We start from the raw sequence: 23598 nt of genomic DNA, 5'->3' as shown, positions 1-23598 counted from the left end.
GCTCGGTCGGGGAGCAGCGGCCGGGGGGCCCCCGCTGGATTTTTGTAGGGGGGGTGGTATCGCCCCCTCCTTCTCCTCCCCCCAGGGGTGAAAGTGCAAGAGGAAGTGCAGCCGCTGCCATCTTTCCTCCGCTCCAAACACACAGGGACGGACGGAGCCGGCAGCCCGGAGCCGCGGCCGCCCGAGCCCCCTCCCTCCCCGCTCGCCGCCGCCGCGCCGCGCACGCCCCTTCCCGCGGCGGCCTCCGCGGCCGCAGCGCCTCGTGGCGGCCGGACCCGGGCGGAGCTCCCGCGTCGGCGGCCGCGGCGGCCCCGCGCGGCGCGCGCGCCCCTCCACCGCCCGAGCCTTTTGTCTCGCCCCCCCCCCGCCATCCCTTCGCGCTGTGCAGGGAGCGCAGCGCGCGCCGCCGCCGTCGGCCCGGACAGGGGCGGGGAGCAGGAGGCGGTGCGCGCCGCCGGGCGTGAGAGCGCGCGCCCCCTGCGGGCGCCAGCGGGGCGGCGCAGCCCCATGGAGCGGGTGAGCGAGGCCGCCGCCTGCGGCCCCTCGTCGGGCTGCTACACGTACCAGGTGAGCCGGCACAGCGCCGACATGCTGCACAGCCTCAACCAGCAGCGCAAGAACGGCGGCCGCTTCTGCGACGTGCTCCTTCGAGTGGGCGACGAGAGCTTCCCTGCGCATCGGGCGGTGCTGGCCGCCTGCAGCGAGTACTTCGAGTCGGTGTTCAGCGCGCAGCCAGGAGATGGAGCGGCCGGCGGTGGAGAAGGGGGCACGGCGGAGGCAGCGGCGGCCGGTGGAGCCTCGGCGGCAGGCGGTGGAGCCCCCGGGGGGGGGCGGGAGCTGGAGATGCACACCATCAGCTCCAAGGTTTTCGGGGACATCCTGGACTTCGCCTATACATCGCGCATCGTGGTGCGGCTGGAGAGCTTCCCGGAGCTCATGACGGCCGCCAAGTTCCTGCTGATGCGCTCTGTCATCGACATCTGCCAGGAGGTCATCAAGCAGTCCAACGTGCAGATCCTCGTGCCCCCCACGCGCCCCGACATCATGCTGTTCCGGCCAGGGGCCGCTGACCTCGGCTTCCCTCTCGACATGACCAATGGCGCCACACTGGCGCCCAATGGCAATGGCATTGCAGGCATGCCCGAAGACGAGGCCACGCGGGCTGCGCTCACTGCGGCACAGTCCTCCCTGCCTGTGCTGCAGGGTGTGGACCGCCTGCCCATGGTGGCAGGACCCCTTTCCCCACCGCTGCTGGCCTCACCCTTCCAGAACGTTGCTGCTAGTGCCCCCACCTTAGGTACCAAGCGAGGCAGAGGCCGTCCCCGTAAAGCCAACCTCTTGGACTCCATGATGTTTGGGGCCCCGGGCGGACTGCGGGAGGCTGGCATCCTGCCATGTGGCCTCTGTGGAAAGGTTTTCACTGATGCCAATCGGCTTCGTCAGCACGAGGCTCAGCATGGGGTGACGAGCTTGCAGCTGGGCTACATAGACATCCCACCCCCCAGACTGGGTGAAAACGGCATCCCTGGCCAGGACGACCCCGATGCACCCAGAAAAAGAAGCAGGACAAGGAAACAGGTGGCATGTGACATCTGTGGCAAGATCTTTCGGGATGTGTACCACCTGAATCGGCACAAGCTGTCGCACTCTGGTGAGAAGCCTTACTCTTGTCCAGTGTGCGGGTTACGGTTCAAGCGGAAAGACAGGATGTCCTATCATGTTCGATCCCACGATGGCTCAGTGGGAAAGCCCTACATCTGCCAGAGCTGCGGGAAAGGCTTTTCCAGGTAAGAGAGAACTTCCACGGATCATAGACACACAGACCTAGGAAGTTGTCTTTCCCATCCCTTGGGAAACCGGAACAATTTGTACGTAGGATAGTTCGGCTGTTCCAATTTAAAATGTCTTGAGAAATGAGACTTTCATTGTTTCCGCTGGGAGGCTGTACTGAGTCTCTCAAAAGGATCTACAAGTAATTAAGACACAGAGCCAGGAGTCAGCTGGCTCCTGAGTAAACATCCCCAGCTCTGTCCCAGACCCACGTTCACATCAGCCGGTCCCTCCCTCAGATGACAGTTCTGAGAAATGGGTTTCCCGAGTAGTTACCTGTCTCACTGTAGTGTCTGGAGACTCCTGATTTGTAGGTAGTTTGAAGGTGCTGTTGAAGTGCAAAATATTAATACATCTCAAGTTTATTATTTTTCTCGTATCCATTTTAAATTTTCTTTTTCTTAACTTCCCTTCATTTCTCTTAGTTCGTAATGTTTTTTATCACCCAAATGTGAAGGAAGAGGTGAGATTTCAAAGGCTGCAGCATCAAGTATCTTTTAATACATGATCTTTGTGTCCTTTGGGTTTACATCCTTCTGAAGGGGATCCTGTTTCTGCCCTGCAACATACGTAAGATCTGTGCATTTAATGTTGCTGCTTTTTTGTTGTCACTGTTTGTGGGAGTTAATTTAATATAAGTTTGAGGCTAGGAGCTTGGGGGGTGGGGGGTGCATCCATGCCGTGTTCCCCTTGTAGCTGCACTCTGCTTCTGTCTGCAGTTGTTGACTCAGCAGGAGTGAGGGATTTGACACAGGAGAATGAATCAAAAGCTGACGGGGTAGAGTTGTCCCAGCTGTACACGTGGGAAGTGTGTGCCTGCTAGCTCTCCTGTTGGTAGAGTAGAGCTTTTTGTTACTGGGATAAATTAAAGAAACACAGATTTCTTCTTCCCCCCCTCCCCCTTCATCTTTTCCCCCCCCCTCCCCCTTCATCTTTTCCCCCCCCCTCCCCCTTCATCTTTTCCCCCCCCCTCCCCCTTCATCTTTTCCCCCCCCCTCCCCCTTCATCTTTCCCCCCCCCTCCCCCTTCATCTTTTTCCCCCCCTCCCCCTTCATCTTTTTCCCCCCCTCCCCCTTCATCTTTTTCCCCCCCTCCCCCTTCATCTTTTTCCCCCCCTCCCCCTTCATCTTTTTCCCCCCCTCCCCCTTCATCTTTTTCCCCCCCTCCCCCTTCATCTTCCCCCCCCTCCCCCTTCATCTTTCCCCCCCCTCCCCCTTCATCTTTCCCCCCCCTCCCCCTTCATCTTTCCCCCCCCTCCCCCTTCATCTTTCCCCCCCCTCCCCCTTCATCTTTCCTCCCCCTCCCCCTTCATCTTTTTTCCCCCTCCCCCTTCATCTTTTTCCCCCTCCCCCTTCATCTTTTTTCCCCCCTCCCCCTTCATCTTTTTTCCCCCCTCCCCCTTCATCTTTTTTCCCCCCTCCCCCTTCATCTTTTTTCCCCCCTCCCCCTTCATCTTTTTTCCCCCCTCCCCCTACATCTTTTTTCCCCCCTCCCCCTACATCTTTTTTTCCCCCTCCCCCTTCATCTTTTTTTCCCCCTCCCCCTTCATCTTTTTCCCCCCTCCCCCTTCCTTTTTCCCCCTTTTCTAAAATCAGCAATCATTAGGGAATGTCCCTTATTCAGGACTGCAATTTAATGATGGGAAGTCATAAACTGGAAATGTGAGCTAAAAGCAAATTTTGCTTTTTACTACAGTGCTACCTGTGATCATCGCCAGTTTTTATTATTTTTATTCAAGTTTAAACGTTTACTGTTGCTGTATGAAAGACTGATGTCAGCAAGGGGAGGTAAAAAATACATGTTGAGTAATAACATAAAATGTGAACAAGCAGGTACACTGTTAGGAAAATAAACCACAAAAATAGATATCCATCTTTTTAAAATCGAAGCATGGAAAATAGAGAACCTTTCTCAGGATGCAGTATTCAGTTACAGGAGCAGTCAGAGGAAAGGTAGAAGCGTGATGCCCGACTTTAGTGCTCTTTCCTCCAGCGAGTAGTGCAGCAGCGAGGCCGCCAGGCTTGCAGCACCTGGGAGGACCCCAATCCGTCTGTCTGTCTGCTTGCACGGCCCCATTGCACCGCAGCGCCGGCTCGAGCAGCACCGCTCGGGCTCTGCTGTCCGCAGTGCGTGAATTCCACCCTGCGCACTCCCATTGGCGCAGCGGGAGAGCTGGGGGAGGAGAGGGTGGAGAACTTGTTTCCAAGCAGTTTTGGTCTCATACAATGAAAAGCTTTCTTCCCACCAGGAGAAACTCCCACCAGGAAAATCTGCAGCTATTCAGTCTTCTCTTCAAAGTAGGCTTTGCCGATCGCAAAGAATGGTCGAACTTTTTTCAGTAATAATTTGCTCTTCCATTGCACCTTCTAGTTGGGACCTTTAGAGCACTTTATTTGCGTTAACAGTCTCTCCACCACGCCGTGAGTTAGGATAGTGTTTTTTTTTTTGTCTTGCTGATGAAGAATGTGTCACAGCAACAGTGTAGAGTCAGACTTTTTGCACAAAAAAGGTGCTTAAATGTTGCCTTCTTACATCTTTGTTTGGCACATATATCAAAAGGGGCTGATTTTCAAATATTTGGCCACAGTAAACTGGAACACCTCAATGGCCAAGGTCTGCGTAGCATTTTGGAAGGGGATGTGCACGTTTGAAAATCATAGCTTGTATTTCCTGTTCGCTTTGTTTGTTCAGTCAGAGCTTCTTTGCCAGAAAATGCTTTTTTAGGGAGTTGGAGAGAATACTTAAGGTGGAGTCCCAGTTGTTGGTGAGGTGGTTCTTCTGTAATAGATCCACCCCAGGGATTGTCTTTTTTTATTTTTGTTAAATTTGTGAGTTTATTTTTAGTATTTGTTTTAAGTGTGCATCTGTGTATTTTCTTTTAAGGCCGGACCACTTGAATGGACACATCAAACAGGTGCATACCTCAGAGAGACCTCACAAGTGTCAGGTAGGAGCTGGAGGGGTTTAGACTGGTGTGGGTAATCTTTGTTTTAAGGTGTTAAGATTTATAAGTGTGCAGAGAATTGCAAAGTATCGATAAAAATACCACCTGTGTGAGAATTGGATAAGAATAGTTGCTCAGTATTCCTCCTGTCCCGCAGTCCCTTGTGCTGCTTTGGTCCTCCTGCCCCCCTCTGCTTCTGCAAGGTGTTCTTTCCTCCTGCTCCACTTTTCCTCCCTGCTGCTGACCCACCCCAGATGTCTTAACAGATCCACCCCGCTCACCTTGTCCCTGAGCTCAGAATCAGTGTTACAGAGAACGACCTCTTTTTCCCACCCTCCTCTTTCCCACTCTGTCGCAGTTACCAGCAAGAGGCTGCAATGTTGACTTGGTTTGTTGCTCTTTTTAGCATAATTTCAAATAAAATTCATAAATTATTGTCATTTGCAAGGGTGCTCTTTTTTATCACATAACATTCAGAACATTGCACTGAGCAAAATTGGAAGGTTTTTTTTTCCTCCCAGTGAGAGTGTAGATACTATGAGCACAGTATTCTTTCAGTATCTTTGTAATATGATGTCACAAAGTAGTATATAGTTTTGTTTTTTTTTTTTACTTTACAGTAAATTAAGTATTCATTGGGGTTTGAATGAACAGATCAAGAAAGACATTTTGTAATGCATTTGTACTGAGATTTAAAAGGTGCCTGGAAGTGTTAATTAAAACCAAAGTTGAGAACCAGCTTCCATTATCACCCACTGTCTACACAAAGTTGTTAAGCAAACTTCTAAAGTATTTGTTGGGCTAGCAGTCTGCATGGTTGTTCTCTGAAGAAAGGCTTGGTTATCTATTTATTTTAAGAAAGACTGAGCAAGATAACTTCATTTTCTTTGAAGACAGAAAAGCTAGAAGATTTTTTTTCCTTCTGAATTTTTTAATATTTTACGAACCTTGTCACTCCTACATGACTGCTGCCTCCTAATCTGCACTTATTTCCATCTCTTGACACACCTTTGCTATGTTTCCTCCAAACTGTGAGAGTTTTGAAAGGCTTTTGTAGTTTTAATAATCCCTTGAACAGATTTTCAGATGTATAGAGCCAGGTTTCTTTTGCCCTCAGTAAGATCTGCAGGAGCTCAGCACCTTTGTAAATCATTCCATAGAGCCTTGATGGTGATTTTACTCTTAATCAAAAACCTCAGATTGGTTTGAACTTACTAGGATGATTTAGGGATTTAGATTCATGTAAACTGGAAAATTCTGCTTGCAAAAAAAAAATAATAATAATAAAAAATCTCACACTTTGGGGATGGATAGCAAGGGGTCTGAGGATGAACTGAAGATAACTGAAAATTTTGTCCCTAAGGATATATTTGTTTGCAGGTGTGAAAGTAATACTTAGGTCCCAACCTAACCAGAAACTCTAGAGTCTTTTGCTAGTTGACATCAAGGATACTGAATATATGCAATTAATAAATGAGCCTGGTGAGCATGAGTTGTCCTTTACCAGCTGATACTTGGTAGTTTTCTTTATAGATTTTGTATCAGTTTAAGAGGACTAAATATAAACTATGCAAGTTTGAATCAGAGGATACACTTAAGTGCTGGAAAGTCAAGAAACACAGAAACTAAGATTGTGCAGGCAAGCTCAACTCTTATCTCCTTGCACACATGTATTTTGTGATAGCATTTTCTAAGAACTGTCTTTCTCATTATGTATTTGCTGTTTAAAGTCCTGTGACATTATATGCATAATTTCAGTTAGAAGCTATAATCTATAGATTACAAGCATGAGGGCAGAGTTGAGATTGTCATTTCAAGCTTTATTCTTCATTTTTGAATATTTAACTCTGCAAAGTTAATAATTCATCAATCTTAAACAATGTGAACAATGTTTTTTAAGGAGCTGCTGTCTGTTTTTGAAAAAAGACTTAACAATATTGTGTAAGATAAAGAAAATCTTGAGTATGCCTAGATTTTGAGATGTATTATGCTAACCATAGAAGGGATGCCATCACAGTGAAAATTTGTTTCAAATCTAAAAGCTTGTACATAAATTGATAAAGTTCTCCTTGTGATTATCTCATGACCAGTAACGTTTTTGTTCTATGACATGTCATAGGTCCCTAGACAGAGTACAAGCTTAAAATTAGCTTGTTTTTTTGCAGGTTTTCATTGGTTTCATTTGGCAAGCCAGCCCCTGTGAGAGTAGGCCACACAGTATTGAGCATCCTTTTTGAATCTGTTGGGTTCCTGTTGAAAAACATTGTTATTGTCATGCTTTGTTAATGTTTACTGCAAAAGAGTATTCTTTTGGTAAACAGAAAAGCCTTCCTGAATCCTCTGTCCTGTTGACATTCTTGGAAGTAGTGTGATGCTGCAATTTAAACAAAATCCACTGGCTGCTTCCCCGAACCCTTGTGTATCTTTACACACCAGTGGATATCTGATGCTTTGTTTGTGTGGCATTGTGGTATATTTTAGACTGCAAAACAAAAGAAGGAGGGTGTCAACCCAACTTTAGAACAAATAAAATGAAACTAAGAAAAGCAGGATAGCTGTAAGCTGTATGTGACTGTAAAAGCTACAGCTTAGAGTGCTCAGCACACAGTCCTGTGCTCAGTCTCCCTAAAGTAATAGTTGGGCTTCACAGAGCTTTGAAAAACTCTCCTGACTTCCAGCAGCTGTAGCACCCGATGCCACGCAAAGACATGATTCCAGCGTTGTCATTACTGTTAAAATAGATGCAGAAAGGGGAAAACCTCCACAGACCAGGGCATGTCAGAAAACAGATCCAAGAAGTTGCACTGGTGTCTAAACAAGACACAAAATGGCACTCTGGCTATATTTCCTTTGCGTTGTTGTACTGCTGATTCTTTTTTTCTTTCTTTTTTTTTTTTCTTTAAACTTAATTTGAGTTCTGGATAAAGGAGAAGGGGTAAGTCAGTGTTATGGTCATAAGGCCATAGGGGACAGGTCAGTTTGCTGACTCAGTATGGGAAGACGTAAGGATTGTATTGTTGGTTTTTGAGTGTGACTGGTATAGAAGTTAGGTTGCAGTTCTGTGGACAAGAAAGAAAAAGGGGAGAAAACAGAAGTTTGTTCCTTCTGTGAGACAAGAGAAAGGTTGTTCCTTTGTCAACTTAAGTGGAAAAAAAGAAAAATACAAGTTAAGTTAAAGCAAAGCTTTTGTCAAAGAAAAATATCTATTTATTTAAATAAACCTAAAATTGGCATCCCAAGTCCAGTGCTTTTCCCATTGATTTCAATGCAGAATGAGTTTCTTCCTGTCCTAATTTCTCTTACTTCCTGCCTATTAGCAGGAAAATGGCAGCCACCATGGAATAAGCTCAGAGACATCCACAGCCATAGAAAAGTTGAAACTTCAAGAGGTATTTCTTCAACAATGTTTTTTAAACTTTATATATATATTCTTTTTGATCTATTTATATACCTTTGCAATGTTTGATAGGAAAGCACTGGAGTTTTCTTCTATGATTAACAATTAATGATAAATACTTAGTACTCATTTAGCACTTCACATCTTTTATAAAATAAAACTTTTTACTTTTTTTTTTTTTGCTCTATACCTTTTATAAATATTAACTATTTGAATATTAACTTTGGGGTTTTCTTTAATTGTAGTCCTATCTCCCATCGTTATGATTCAGCTGAACTGGTTCTTGCTTTCTCCACTGGACTGATTTTTTTTTAAAGCTTCTTCGCAGGTGTATTTGCTATATAGCTTGTCCAAAGGTCAACGTTTCAAAACTCAGCAGCAACACATGAATGATTATATTGCCTTTCTCTAAGCTTTCAACTTGATTGTTTCAATATGGGACAGATACAATTTTACTTCTGGCGTCTGTTTATTTATGTGGTTTGTCTCTGGTCTGCTTTAGAAACTAATGCTTTTGTATGGACACTTACTGTGGCTCAATATTATTAGAGTAATTGATGATGGGTCTTTTGGCTGTCAACCTTGATCATCTGGTTATATACTTTTAGTTGATATCCAATGGATTGAGTAGTATCAGTGCTGGAATCCTAACTTAACTGAGCGCTTACCTCTAATAACACTTAAGTAAGTGAAAGCTGCACCTCTTTTGCTCAGCGCTGTGTCCTGAGATTTCAAATACAGAGAAATCTTTCATTTTTAAGAATCTGCCTCTTAATCTTCACTGCTTGTGATTTATGATTCTTTGTCTGGTGAGCTTAGCTAAACTCTGTGTATCATGGAAATTTAGATAATTTTACTGTTGCTTTTTAAAGTACATTAAGTCCTGATCCGGTGAGGTGCTAACTCTTGTGCTTGCTGCCGAGTAGCCTAAGCTCCGTGGGAATTTACTTTACTTAAGCATCTCACAGGGTCAAATGAATCAAATGCCTGTTGAATTCGATAGGTGCTTTTCAGCTGCCTTTAGCAGTTTATGGATCAAGCTGTTGATTAACTAAATTACGCAAAATTGTGTAGGTTACCCTTATCTGTATTTATCAATTTCATTTATCTGAACTCATAATTTTGTAATATAACTAAGATTGTTAATTTAACAAGCCTATCTCTAATGAAAGAGTTGTTTAACTGCACCCTGATACTTGAAATGACAGAATGTATCCAGTTCCCAACTCACTTAATTTTCTTATGTTACCTCTTAGGGGACTCTGGTTATGCATTTTAAACCTGCTTTATTTTATATAAAGGTGTGGTATAAGCCAAACACTGTGCACTCTGGGATGTCACTGTTGCCCACTTGGTCTGGTCATGCTAACACATACCTGCTTTTGTTTTCCTTCTTGCACTTGTGAGCAGTGGTGTCAGACAATAATAACTTGTGCAGTGTATTACTGATGGTTCATTATTTTCATTCACATGTTAGAAATACAACAAGCCTTTCAGAACTGACAGGCTGTGGTAGTAGGCCATATACATAGTCTGCACAGCTGCCACTTGCTGTGATTATGAACATGGGAGGGAACCGTCTCTCAACTGTTATACAGATTACCTCTGGGAAGTGGGCACGTAGAACCAACATTATGCCAGATCAAGCTTGTCTCATGCTAGTAAGTGGATTATGATAGCTTGATCAGGGTAAGTTCTAAACAGATTACATTGCTGTGCAGTTATTTTGATACCTGCTCACTTCTGAGACTTCACTTCTGCACTTCATCTGCACTACTGCTATGGGTACCGGGATGGCTCTTTTAATGTCTTTTGTCTTTTCATCCCAGCCAGTTCTCTGATGCTTTATTACATGTCTTCTTAGTCCAAAGGGGAAATCCTCTGTACTGAAGTCAGATCGTATCAGAAAGCAAAATTTAGGAAAATTTTGTCAGACGACATTTGGAGTGGTCTAAAGGAGTGGTAATGGCTCAGTGAAGTGGCAGAATTTACTGTGATGCTACTTCTGTTATTAAATATTTCTCAGTATTAATATCTTCATCCTCACTGAGGAGCTAAGGCCTTAGAACTCCTATCTATATTCAGGTATTACTATCTGTAGTACGTTAGAGCTGTTTTCTCACTTTCTTAATTCTTTCAATTAAAAAACCACATCTTGTGTGATATATGGGTGATCTGAATTGTTAATTGTGGGGAAATGGCTTGTGTATCATGTAATTTGCATATGCAGGGTCTAAGGTATTTACTGTAGAATACTAAATAGATTTGACAGTACCAGTGCTTTCAGCAGAGCTGTTGAGTCACATGGTTCTCATTGTACCTGCAGACTTGTAATGCTTCCTTTGCCACGCGTGATCGACTGCGCTCACACCTAGCATGTCATGAAGACAAAGTTCCATGCCAGGTGTGTGGGAAGTACTTGCGGGCAGCATATATGGCAGATCATTTGAAGAAACACAGTGAAGGACCAAGCAATTTCTGCACTATCTGTAACCGAGGTAATGAAGGAACTGTTTTTTTATTTCAGTGGTTGGGAGATTGCTTGAGGGAAGCTGTAAGGCTGTGTGGCTGTCTGCAACAGGAGGAAGCTATACTGTATATGTATACATACTCTGTCCTTTCCATATTGAATCTGTAACCTTGGTGAAGCTATAGGCCTGTTATTCTTATGCAGTTGATAGTTCCTAAAGGACCTTAGTTTAAGTCTGAAGCAAATTATTCTTATAACTTTAAGAATTTTATTTGCTAAGTATCCAGATCACTATAAAATAACGACATTGCCTTGTTCATCATCCATGTTTTTTCCTATACCTGGTTGTAGCCGAGTCCCTGAAGAAAAGTATTTGAAATACACATGAAGTTGAGAATTATATACTGTACATAAAGTATCTACATTATATTATGATGTTAACCTCCTGGTGCAGTAGTAGAGTCAAGCTGCTTCTCCCAAGAAATTGCTCTGTATTAACATACATTTCCAAAACAAGTCTCTTAGCGCTAGAAATGTGCTTTACTTTTACTTGTGTGAATACAGCTTTTCAAGTTTTTCCACCCATTTCTAGTACTGTCAAGTTGGAGAGTCAGTTGTAGACTTAGGCTTTGTGGGATGTCAGGGAAGCTGGGCAAACTTTGGAAAGAGGAAACAATCATTTTGACTCGCTGATATCTGTTTGCTTGCATTTTTTTGGAATGATTAATAGTCAACTTCAAAATGTATTGCAGGCTCACACTCATGTGCCTGGTACGTGTGCCAACATATTGCTGCTGTGTTTGGGGATCTCTTTTTTTCTTACGAGTTGTTTTTTAGTAATGTATGCTCACTTTCCTAATTTAAGGGAGGTGAAATCGAATCATTGGAGAGAATCATCTGAGAGGATCAGGCTTAATAATATGAGGACTGTAGGAGGTTGTAGATGATGAGGAGATGATGAGTAATGAGAGACATTCAGATGTGAGGGAGGTGTTTCCAGTAGTTTAGCCATATGTTAGGTCCTGAAAATGATACTGACAGTTTGACTGGAAATGGTATCTGTGTTGGAAACCTTCAGATTCTGAAGCACCAGGCAGACAATGTGAAATGAAGCTTGGCTTCATCTTCAGATAAAGGCCTGTCTTCTGCATAAGCTTATCCTGATTCTTTCTGTTGTAACAACACGCAGGACGCTATGCAAGAAACTGGTGCTGTCCTGCTCTCTGTCAGGTGTACGTGGTGCTAAACAAACACTCGTGGGGGCTGGGAGCAATGGTCACGTTTCCAGGGCTTATAAACTTGAGTTTCAACTTAACTACCACTAGATGTCACTGCGGCTCCTTTACAATTCGGCCAGCATGGATGATTAAAAGGAGTATTCACGTCTTACAGGCCTAGATATGCAGTAGGAATTTAAATAAAATAGGGAACTTTTTTTGTACAGCAAATGATATATGAACAACTACATTATAATAACAGTTCATGGACTGCGTGTGTGTTGCTGCAAATTCTGTTCTACAGCAGCACTTACAAATCATAATGGAACTGTTGAATTGTTGCTAAATGTTTATCTCGTTTTAAAATTCATAGGAAAAGGAAGTTACAGACTGGCGTTGTCAACTACCTGTATGATGAACATTCTTACATGCCATGGATTTTGATTACAGGTTTATGATACTGAGATTTCTTTGTTCCAAAGTTTTCAAGAATCGAATGATAATGTCCTCTGTTTAAAACAGATATCTTAAATTGTAGAGGCTGAAGACATGAAGTACAGTGGAAAATGTATGCATTGGAAACCTGTTTGATGAGCATTAGCACAGTCAGAAGCTGCTCCCAGCTGTGCATGTGCTATGGTGCTATGGCTACAGAGCTTGTGCAGTGCCATTTTGCATTTGTTCTTCCACCTGTTGCTGTGCTGGTGTGTTTTGTTTTTTTTAATTATAACTTAACTAGTGTTGGGTATAGGAATTGTCAAGCAAGAGGATGAAAACATTTTAAGAGCTGCTTGTAAAGGGAAGTAGGATGCTGGCCCACCAAAGAAACAACATAAACAGTGGATGAAAAGGTGACTTACACCACTGAACTCATCCTGGTGTCACAATCAGAGTGGGAGATAGCAACTCGGAGTCCTCTCTTAATCCCATCACACTGAAGGCTTTTCTGTAGTTTATCAAGTTCTCTTAAAGTCATAGGGAATTTAGGAGACAAGGAACTCAGTGTCTGAAAGTGGTCGCCACTTGATTATTATGTCATTCATGTGCCCATTTGCTATTTTTATTTACTTTACAAAAATGGCAGTATCACTTCCAAAAGTTGCCATCTGTGACTCGATTTTCTTCAGTTTTCGAACTAAGGGTCTTTTTGCTTAGAGTAAATATGTGTGTGATTAAATCTTTTTTAATCAAGGGAGCTGTGGAATATTTTTTTCTGAGATTTTCTGATTTGTTTTTCTTAATCCTCACTTTTTAAGAGATATTTTTAAATAATCAGTTAAAATCAGACGGACTTGTTCCTGGTTAGCTGTTACATAACCTCTTACCCTTCCTAGGAACTTTATTTGCTTGTGAGGGCTTTTTCAAAGAACCTCCAAGCTTAATGACTTTGGCAAGTCTCGAACTGATGCTTTGCAGTCAGGTCTGCAACTTGGAGCAGCCACTTTCTGTTTCAGACACATATGCATTGTTTGCTTCACAGAAATCAGTGAGTTAGGGGATGAGTGTATATTCAAATCACAAGTTAGATTTTTATTTTTTTATTTTTTAACAACAAAGTGAATTATTATATTTTTAATGACAGATACAGAACTGATAAAGCTAACTAAAGCTAGAAGCATTCTCCAAATGTTCTAGCCAAGTCCAAATCAGAATTTTTGAAAAAGGAGTGTCCTGCAGCTATTTCTGTAGTTTGTCTCCTTGTCGATGTTACAAGGAGTTGTTAGAAAAGAATGTAGAAAAAGAATGTAGATTTTTTTTCTCCAGTGTGTGTTTTTGATGTTGATTTCTCTGGAGCAAAGAAATAATCTGCTCTGCAAAGCTGTGAGCTATGTATGGGTGAAGCAACAAATACATTTATTTGAAAAATACTGGCACTTTGTCCTCTGCATTAGCTTGATCTTGTCTTGAAAGAGATTTTAAAAAGTAAAGGATTATTGATTGTGAATTCACCCCCCCCATCTTCTAAGACAGTTATTCCTAATTAAGGCCTAATGGAAAAAGAAAATAAAAAGCAGTACTGAGTGCTTCAGAAAAGAAATAGGATAAAGACAAAAAAAATCTCATTTCAAACAGTTTCTTATGAAGCAGTTGGCATTCTTCCTGCCTTGATGGAAGCTGATGACTCACGTGTTCATCTGCCAAGTACAGAAAGGGGGCTAACACACTTTGCAGGCAGCTTTCATTATATAAAACAATGCATTCTACAAATAGAATTGCAGAGTTCAGACAAATACTGTATAGCAGAGATTACAACTCTAGATTTTCCTGTGTCAGTTGTTGTATAGAAAAACACTGAATAACTCTGTGTAGTCCTTTGTTAATGGTTATCAGTAGGATCTTATTGTGTTGCTACAGAAAGAGACTCATCTCAGCATGCATGCAGTCATCAGGCATGTGTAGGAAATAAGGGAAATGCCTTGGGTTGTACATATCACCATTACATCTGTACACCGAGTCCTTTTCTCTAGCAGTCTTACACTGGTTCTTACCGAATCGGCAGTGAATATTTCATTTTTTTGGAAAAATAGATTCTCTTGCAGCCCAGTGCCACATTCAGTACAGCATTTTGTGTCTGAACGTAGGTCCTTCCTTACTTCAGAAGAGGATATCCTTATGTCAGTCATCCCTGGATGATTTTTCTGAGATTATTCCAATCCCTTGCAGTTTTAGAGTAGCGTATTCTCAGTTTCTCCTGTTATGGTTTTCTTGCTGTATCTTACATATTTTCCTTAGTTTCATTTTCAACTCAGGGATCCACAGCAACTCTTTCTTATTCCTTCTCAGCAACCTGCCCCATCTCCCTCCAGCAAGTTGCTGTGGAGTTCTGTCTTGCTCTGCATGTCCTATGTATATAATCCTTAACTCCTGGACAGACTTTGATCCTGGCTGTGCAGTGTGTATTCTGCTGGGTAGGCAGAGGGAAATCTAGTGTAAAGCCGTACTTGTTATTGCAATCAGTGCCTAAAATTAACAGCTGCTGTCAGAAAACCCACCCAACGTGTGTGCCAGTATTGGTATTGCATCTATCCCAATACGTTATTATATCTCACTAAATGGAAATGCAGTTACTGTGAAGCCATTTTTATGGTGATGTATTATATCTGTGCATAAAGTGAAGCGCTGATAGGAAAGTTCTGTTTCAAGGGCTTGTGCTGCAAATGCTGTATTGCTTTATAAAGAATAAATCCAAGTTTCAGGTTATCTGTATCCAGAACAGGAACCTGGAGCTCTGTGTGACTGTGGAGCATGTGTTTTGCTCTCTGTTCTTAAAGGAAAATGTTTCCAACATGAAAGTGTTAGAATATGGTTGTTGGTAGGCTTACCTGTGTAAAAAGTCTTCAAAACTGTCTTCCATGTGCCTCGTGTAGTCCACATGCTTCTGATACTAACTGCAAGTTTATTATAATCTGAATTGTAAAACGTTTCAAAATATTTGTTAGATAATTTATTGCATTGAAGAAGAAGTTCTTATTTGTGAGAGTTAAGAGAAAAAAAATAGCACATGAACAAATGTAAAAAAAAATGTTTTATTTAGAATTCAGAGTTTGGAAGGTGTATTTTTAAATTCCATGGTTTAAGCAGCTAATAGAAATATTGAGAATTTATTTTGATGTATGTATATATTTTCTCTGTTAAGTGCAGACAAATTACAAATTTTAGTATGGTTTTTAAAACTCAGGATGAGCCGAATGGGGAAAATATTTTTCAAAAAGTACTATACAACAAAATAGTGTTCCTTAAAGTCTGAATATGTTTAGCTTTGTCTTCTAGGAGTACTTATAGATGCTGGAAACTAAGGGGAAGGCACACAAAATTGTTAAGAGCTGTGTTGCTAAACTATTCCTTCCAGTCTTAACCACATAAAATAAACTTCTTAGAACTGTGTCGCAATAATATAAAGTATTTTAAATTAAAAAAAAGAAAAAAAAAGATGAAGATACTTAGGTGCCTTTTCATGTTGTGTCTCTTCTGCCTTTTGTTTTTTTCATGTTTCATGTGATCTGCTGCACGGAGGCTGTTGTCTTTTCATCGTGACCTCCAGTAAACAAATTAGGTCTAATGAAAGATATGTATTGCGTTCACTGTTTGGTTATGTCCAGGGATGTACTTGAATATGTTGTAGATAACCAGAAATCAAGCTAGTATAATTGCAACCTTGTAATTAGGAATAGGAGCATGAAAAAGATGTAAAGAACGGGGAAGGCAGATGTGTGTCTTCGCTGATGGCAGGATCTCATCTCCTTTTATCTTGTTTAGGTTTCTCCTCTGCCTCCTACTTAAAGGTCCATGTTAAAACCCACCACGGTGTTCCCCTTCCCCAGGTCTCCAGGCACCAGGAGTCCATCCCGAATGGGGGAGCAGCATTCCACTGCGTCAGAACATATGGCATCAAAGGCAAGAGACTTCCTGCTCTGTACCTTGCTTCTCTGTGCATAACATGGGTGTTGTGGGATGTTGGGCTGGCTGGTCATGAAAAAGGGGAGGGAAGGAGAGAGGAAGGACAGGGAAGGTACTGGAAAGAAGCTGAGGAAGATGGAGTGAAATCACATAGCATGCAACATTTGTCATCGGTTAGCTGATTTAATAAATCTGGGGAAAAGCAGTGTTGTCTTCACCTGAGAGCAGTGTTTGCATTTTACCCAAGGGCTGCAGATCCTTGACAAGTCTGTAGACCACTCGAATCTTGTGTCAACCAAATCATGTTTCTGATTTCCAGTGAAGGAAGAGAGAGAGCCACAGAATGCAATCCAGTGATTCCTGAGTGGTGAAAGCAGTGTTCATCTGCAGATTAATAAGGAACTATGCAACTATCTGTAGTTGAACTTTAACATTTTGTGCTTTTGTTGGGGAGAAGACGAAGGGAGTAAAAATACTGACACTTTTTTTATTTAACCTACTCTCAACTTCTTGGGAAAAAACGAATATTTTAACAATAACTTCAGAAGTTTTTAACTTCTGAGTATGTAAAATTTGTATTAATCTATGTAGAATACCTTGATTTTTGCTTCTTGGTTTGAGCTCTCAGCATGCCTGCTGAAGATGAAACAAAAGAAAGTTTTTTGAAACTGTGGTTGTTCTGAAGAGTGACATTTTTTCTTGCTCTAGAAAAAGAAAAAACAAGCACACTGGGTTAAACAAAGTCTGTGCCAATGGAAAGCTCCAGTTGTGTTGTGTTGTGTTTTGTTTTGTTTTGTTTTTCCTGTTGAAGTCCCCACAGAGTTACTACAGAAGCTCTTTGGTTCTGGGTGGTGTGCTGATTTAACCAGAGATTTACTCGAGCTCAGTGCTGTATTGATTTCATGCATATCCTGCTTGGTTCATAATGCTGAGTCCAGAGCAAATCTGTCTTTTGGACAGTGCCAAGTGGGTCTTTGGTCTTTCAGATTTAATAGTTGATACAGCTTATTTGTATTCAGACACTTGTTTAGGGAGTATGTTTCATTTTCCCACGCTCATTCAAATAAACTGAGCAAAAAGTGTGGACAAACTTTCTTGACGTAGTGCCAAGGGAGAATGAGGAACACTCCAGACATACTGATGACTTTGCCAGGATATGTATCCAGATGGCTTAAAATAGTGTCTTAAACTCTTGTTTTTCACTACGTTGTTTAAAGATGGATCAGCTCCAGATAATGAAGTTCACTTTTAACAGTGTAGTGCTTAACTTTTAAAAAAGAAGAGATTAAATGAGATTAAATGAACTTGCACCTCTGAAACTTCAGTAACTCACTGCTGCTTTGTTGAGTGAATAAGTAAAATATGTCCAGATTTCTTTACATCTTACAGTAGCCTTAGATTAGATTTCTGTGCTCCAGAGTATTGACTATATTTCAGAAGTGGGGGGAGTGACTTGGATGGTTGAAAACCCAATCAGGTCCACGCTTCTGTAGTGTCTGAGATACAAGCTGTATGAGATACATTTTTGGATTCAAAAACCAGAGGCACATTATAGATGCATTCTGTATTATTACAAGTTCATGATGAAAACTTGGATGTTGCTCTGATAGCAGCCCTGCGGTTTGCAAAGAGGATCTGTGCTCAAAGGCTTCAGAATATGTGCAATGTCAGTGTTAATTATATATAATTCTGTCATGACAACCATTACTGAATCAGCTGATAGACAGTATAAGCTATTTGAGTGAATGTTAAGTAAGGGCTTTGGCCGATGACTTTCTGAAAACTTTTTTCTTTCTCCCTTAGAAGGACAGAAATGTTCACATTCGGACCCGATTGAAAGTTCCGATTCATATGGAGATCTCTCTGACACCAGTGACCTCAAAACTCCTGAGAAACAGAGCACCAATGGGTCCTTCTCCTGTGACATGGCAGTCAGCAAAAACAAAATGGAGACGGAAGCAGAGAAGAAGTACCCTTGCCCTGAATGTGGCAGCTTTTTCAGATCGAAGTCTTATCTGAACAAACACATACAGAAAGTTCACGTCAGGGCCCTTGGTGGCCCATTGGGGGACCTTGGTCCTGCTCTAGGATCCCCCTTTTCACCCCAACAGAACATGTCTCTTCTGGAGTCATTTGGGTTTCAGATCGTCCAGTCAGCATTCGCATCATCCCTAGTGGATCCAGAGGTCGACCAGCAACCAATGGGGCCAGAGGGAAAATGAGATCGGTTTGACCTTAAAGCAAAGCAGCAGTCTGGCTTTAATGATAAGATGCTGTGAATGAAAGAGGAAATAATGAAAATTGTTTCTATAGCTGCAATTTTTTTTTTCATTCATTTTAGCTTCCCTCTTTGTCTCATGCCCTACCCCACCTTTAAACCTTCACTGGGGAGAGGGAAAAAATGCTTCTTAGCTGATGAATTAGAGAAGATGGTGACCTTGGTTAGGAGACATGATTTAAAACACCAAGTGGAGCTATAAAATTTACAGCCAGTGTTTCATCATGATCTTCTAGAATATAAAACGAGAACTGATCTGAGAATTAGAGACAGTCGTAGTGACCAAGGCACATGGGGAGCTACAGCTACAAGGAGCTGTATTTTGTTTTCTCTCTTTTTCCTATCTTCCCTAACCTGCCCCAGGAAAACACAGTAAGTTTTGAAAGCAGACCCATTATTGACTGAACACAACGTTAAGAAAAATGCCCCATGGTACCTAGCAGGTTACAGTGCAGTTGTCCTTTAAAAAAAAATTAAAGAAGGTGAGAGAAATTGAACCCCTTCTACCATTTGTGAGGCTGTGAGTGCTGCAGCAGGACTCAACTGCTGAGTAAAATCACCATTCAGAAATCACCATTCAGAACAGGTTGTTTTTGCTATTTTTAACCATTAAACTTGCTGTTGGATTTTTAATTCTCTATTATTATTATTTTAGGACCTGTTGTAGTGAATTGCTACTGAAAAGCCAGTCTAAGGGGAGACACAGAGCACTCTTAAAGCAGCAGTCACATTAGGGTTAGTATTCTTTTTTTTTATTTTTAGGTGTACCATAATTAATAACTTGGCTAGTTGGTTGTTTTTAAGTCTATGAAAGAAATAGTTTTATGGGGGAAAAAAAAGAAAAAAAAAAAAGGAAAAAATACTATTGCAGTCTGGTTGACTGGTGCTCATTTTTCATGTGGGGACCTAGTACCGGTATAAACACAATCAGCTGTCGGGTTAACATGATGTACCACTGACTTGTTTAGTGTGAATAAACCCAGGGGTTCACAGAGTGGTTTTGATTTAATTGGATTGGACTCTATTAAAGAAGTTAGTATGTTACTTTACATCCCCTTGTTTGGTCTGGTTTTTGAACATTTCAGCCACCTGTCCAAAAGGTGTGCAAATGAGAACCAGTAAATATGCTGTTAATCCCTCTCTCCATTGTACTGTACTCTCAGTGACCTGGGCTTTTTGGCTAGTCTTGCTCTCCTGATCTACCTTTAGTCAGGTTTGCAAAAGCCAGTCTTACTCATTTATTTTCCAAGAAAGGCTTCTACTATAAATGAAAATCTCTGAAAAAGACTTGATTACAAAAGGTGAAGAAGCAGGGTTTCTAGGCTGTTTGAGGTTTAATCTGAAAATACCACCTGAGCAGAAATAGTGTCCTTTCTTGGTCCTCCCTCTCCTCCCACGTAATTTTTTCAAGTTCTTTATGTACAAATCCAGATATAAATGTTATTTAATTATCTGAACACAGGGTTATGAGTTAGGAATACTCCTGAGTTCTAATCATGGTTCTGCTATTGATAGTCGGAGTTGCATAGACAACGGGATAATCACTGAATTAATTTCTTGATTTCCTATCTGTGAGAAGCTTTTTTTCTACATCACCTAATTGTTGTGAGGGTTAATGAGCTGAGGTTTAAGGAGTGATTTAGAAAATTAAGCTCCTGTGTATGCACTGAATGCTTCTAGAAGGGCCACTTTGAAGAGCCCAAGTTCCACACCAGACTTGCGCTCTGTGAAACAATAGTTGTCCTTATTACAATGCTGGCTCAGGATAGACCACCACAGACCAGGATCTATATCCTCTCTAATAGATGTGTTTGTATGAAATGAGAAGGTAGCCACAAACTGTTCTTGTGGAACTCTGTGTTGCCCAGGTGTTCCTAATCCAAACTCAGCAGCTGAAATGACATTCCTGTTACAGTATTGTGTTTGAAGTGTAGAGCCCTTTGTAAGTATAAAAGTTTTAGGATGCTACTCTAAACTCTACAAGACTTAGAAGCACCAGCTCTTATAAGAAACTACTTCTAAAGTTTGCTCTTGAGTATTTTAAACTGAGGTTGAGTAATCAATGAATTTCTCTTTATAGTACCAGCACCTCCTAAATTTGTGTATTTCATGCAAATATGGATTTGACATTTTACTATTAATCTAGGTTGGAGGACTGAAGGACACACTCTTCTACAGTCATCTCTCCCCTGAATCCCTGGAATAGGCACGACTCTCATCTAAAAAGGGAAACAAAAACAAACTGAAAAACAACATAACACCCCTTTAAACTAAAGCTTAATGTAACTGATGTTGCTGTGCTGATAAGCTTATTTGACAAATAGAAACAGGACATTTCAGAAAGGTAACAGAATCTAGATTATGGTGAGACAACCCTGTAAGCTGCCAAGCAAGTCAAGATGGAGCAGGCTTTCCAGTCAGCATAACAATTCATTGGGATTAGCAAATGCAACTGCAGTTATGCTGATTTACAGGTAGCTAGTATTTAGTAATGAACAGTAAGCCACAGAGAAGAATTTTGTTGAATTGAGGCTGTGTTCTGATAGATACACAAACTTTGTGTCCTTGGTGTTCCTAGCACTTGAAGAACATGCGGTAGCCATAAAATCCATTTCCAGAATGCTGGTTATTTTTATCCTAGCTGCAGCTCCACTGCACTCACTGTTATAAGTGAGTTGAATTTTGACACCATGAGTATTGGAATTTCATTTTGAAAGCTGCAGATTTGGACCCGATGAAACAAATGAGAGGCCTTCAGCTAAAAAGGAAACCTAAAACACCGTGTTTTGCTTGTCAAAGAAAATGCTTACTAAGTTGTTATGAATGAATTGAATGAAAGCTATTTAATTCTCAGTCTAGTGAACAAGGAAACAATTAGGCAGTAAGTTAACAATCCTGAAATGACAGTTCTAGATCATTCTAGTGTAAATGGGAGAGATCTGCACCAACACACAGATTAGTGAGACTAGTGCCAACAGTAGATTGGACAGATCTTCAGCAGAAATGGCTTTTCAGAGCTCTGCCTGTTTTGGAGTTATATTGTTCAGTTCTAGATAGGAACTCACATGTGAATTCTATACTTTGAGAAGTGTCTGCTGCTCATAGATTGTAAGAGAGATCCAAACAGAAAACTCAGCCTCATCAGTTCAGGGTACAAAGGGTAATACTTAAAATGCCTCAAGATGCAACCTCACTTAGATCGTTTCTATTACATTTTTACCTGACATGTCAGCATATAGAAGATAACGTATCTTTTTTGTTATTTGCTAGGACTGCAATCCAGTGTTGAAGTCAGTGCACTGCTCTGCAATTAAAGGAACTTCAGTTAATACAAGTTCTGATATCAGATTAGTAGTACTTCTTTGTACTATGGGAGTGCTTAAACCCCTCAACTGTGGTTCAGACCCTTCTGTATTAGGTATGAAAATATCTTCAAACCTTTATAATCTAGACATTAATGATAGACTAGAAAGGAATAGATGCTAGCATTTCCTAAGTGAATGAATGAAACAGCTGAAACACTAAAAAATGATTACATGCATGATTAAATGTTGTGATGAATGCAGGGGCTCAGACTTATCACTAGGCTTTTCTTTTTGCCTTAAGCAGTTTTTGTCCACAAGTGCTAGGTAGAACAATGTAATGTTTATTCCATACTGAATTACATTGTCACATCACCTTGCATTTGCCACGTGCTAGGTGTCCACAAAGAGGCTGACTGGTGTGACTTACTGATGCATGGTAATGTGATGGCCTGTGAGCTCTTGATCCTAAGTGATTTGCCCATGATGATGTGGGAAACTGACAGCAGAACCAGAAACTGAACTCAGATTTTCCTTCTCTCAATCCAGTGCCTTAACTATAATAGGTCAAAGAATTATGGGGGAGGTGTTTCTTTGTATTTTCTGGTGTGTTTTTTGTTTTTTTCTTTTAAACCTAGAACTGTAAGATGGTGTGGAGTTGGTCTTCATTCCAATCTCTTGAATAATTGCAAATGCCCAGTCACAGTTTTAGACCCGTTTGAGTGCCAGTGACTTAGGGAATGTTTGTTATTTCCCAAGTATTCCCTGAAATTATTGTTTTTCCCTCAACTGCTGTCAGCAGTAAGGAATGGCTTGACTTGAATAGAGAAGCTGTGTAACTGAATGTCTACCTAACTCAACTAATGGAATTGATAGTATGAAATCTAACCTAGATTTTGTAGGCTCTGTTGTAGCTTTAGTGTCTTGAGTTTTTGTTTGTTTTTTTGTTTTTTCTCCATGGAATCTTTGTTCCTAGAATTCAATATTTGAATTTTTGTCTCAAGTCTGGAGTGGGATACCACTTTTAGCTTAATTTTTTTAAGGTGCTTGCTTGAGGAAGTAGATGCCAAAGTAAATTTCAAAGGAACTCCAGACTTCAGTGTTGGAAGATCGAATGGAGAGAGCTTTCTCTGGGTTTCATGAGAGATGAATGGACAAAGGAAAAAAATATCAAAATTTTATGTAATGAAACAGGAAAGGCTTGTCTGTATCATCTGCAAGAACAGAAATATTTTTGGTGGTTCAGGATGGCAGATACTCTGAGAGCAAGTGCCAAACAAAACTATGGAACACGTTGGCTTTTTCAGCGTTATGAATATACCTTAACAGCATTATGAATATCTTAACATAACTTAAGCCAGCTTTATACCATTCACCTTTTGCATGGGCACAGTACATGAGTTTTAACTGAATAGAACATAAGCTCACATTGGAACTGAGCTTATGCTCTCAGTTCCAACCCAAGAGAAAATCAATGAGCGAAGAGGGGGAAAAAAAAAACAAAAACAAAAAAAGGAAAACTTTTATGAAGAAAGCAGATAGTGGAAGATGCCTGTGGCTCCTGAGAGTCCAGCTTTTCATCCTGTACATGCTTTTCTAAATAAGAACCTTCAGCTGTTGAGAAAGAGCCTTTGGGAACAGATGTGGCTTTCAGCCCAGTCTGCTGCTCTGTGTCCCTTTAAGAAAGCCGTGTGTTTAGGAACACTCAGCCTTGGACCAAGAGGGAGGCAGTGGCAGGGCTGCAGCCTGGAGCTGCTTTTTA

At 41.4% G+C, this 23598-nt stretch overlaps 1 protein-coding gene across 2 annotated transcripts; it reads left to right on the top strand.

Moving 5' to 3' along the window:
* The first annotated feature begins 468 nt into the window (after nucleotides 1–468).
* Nucleotides 469–19790, top strand: PATZ1 (POZ/BTB and AT hook containing zinc finger 1). Of its 2 annotated transcripts, XM_065738902.1 has the most exons (6): nucleotides 469–1787; nucleotides 4714–4777; nucleotides 8092–8163; nucleotides 10498–10669; nucleotides 16116–16253; nucleotides 18060–19790. In XM_065738902.1, the coding sequence occupies exons 1-6, from the start codon at nucleotides 508–510 to the stop codon at nucleotides 18476–18478; spliced, it is 2145 nt and encodes a 714-aa protein (XP_065594974.1). In that variant the 5' UTR covers nucleotides 469–507; the 3' UTR covers nucleotides 18479–19790. The 2 variants fall into 2 exon arrangements, with proteins under 2 accessions (XP_065594974.1, XP_065594976.1); XM_065738904.1 differs by lacking the exon at nucleotides 8092–8163.
* The last annotated feature ends 3808 nt before the right edge of the window (nucleotides 19791–23598 follow it).

The sequence above is a fragment of the Cyrtonyx montezumae genome, unplaced genomic scaffold, assembly GCF_038088225.1.
Source record: "Cyrtonyx montezumae isolate F1298 unplaced genomic scaffold, pur_monq_1.0 scaffold_23, whole genome shotgun sequence".
NCBI lineage: Eukaryota > Metazoa > Chordata > Aves > Galliformes > Odontophoridae > Cyrtonyx > Cyrtonyx montezumae.
Note: the sequence above shows the minus strand (reverse complement) of the source record. Positions and strands in the feature narration are given on the sequence as shown.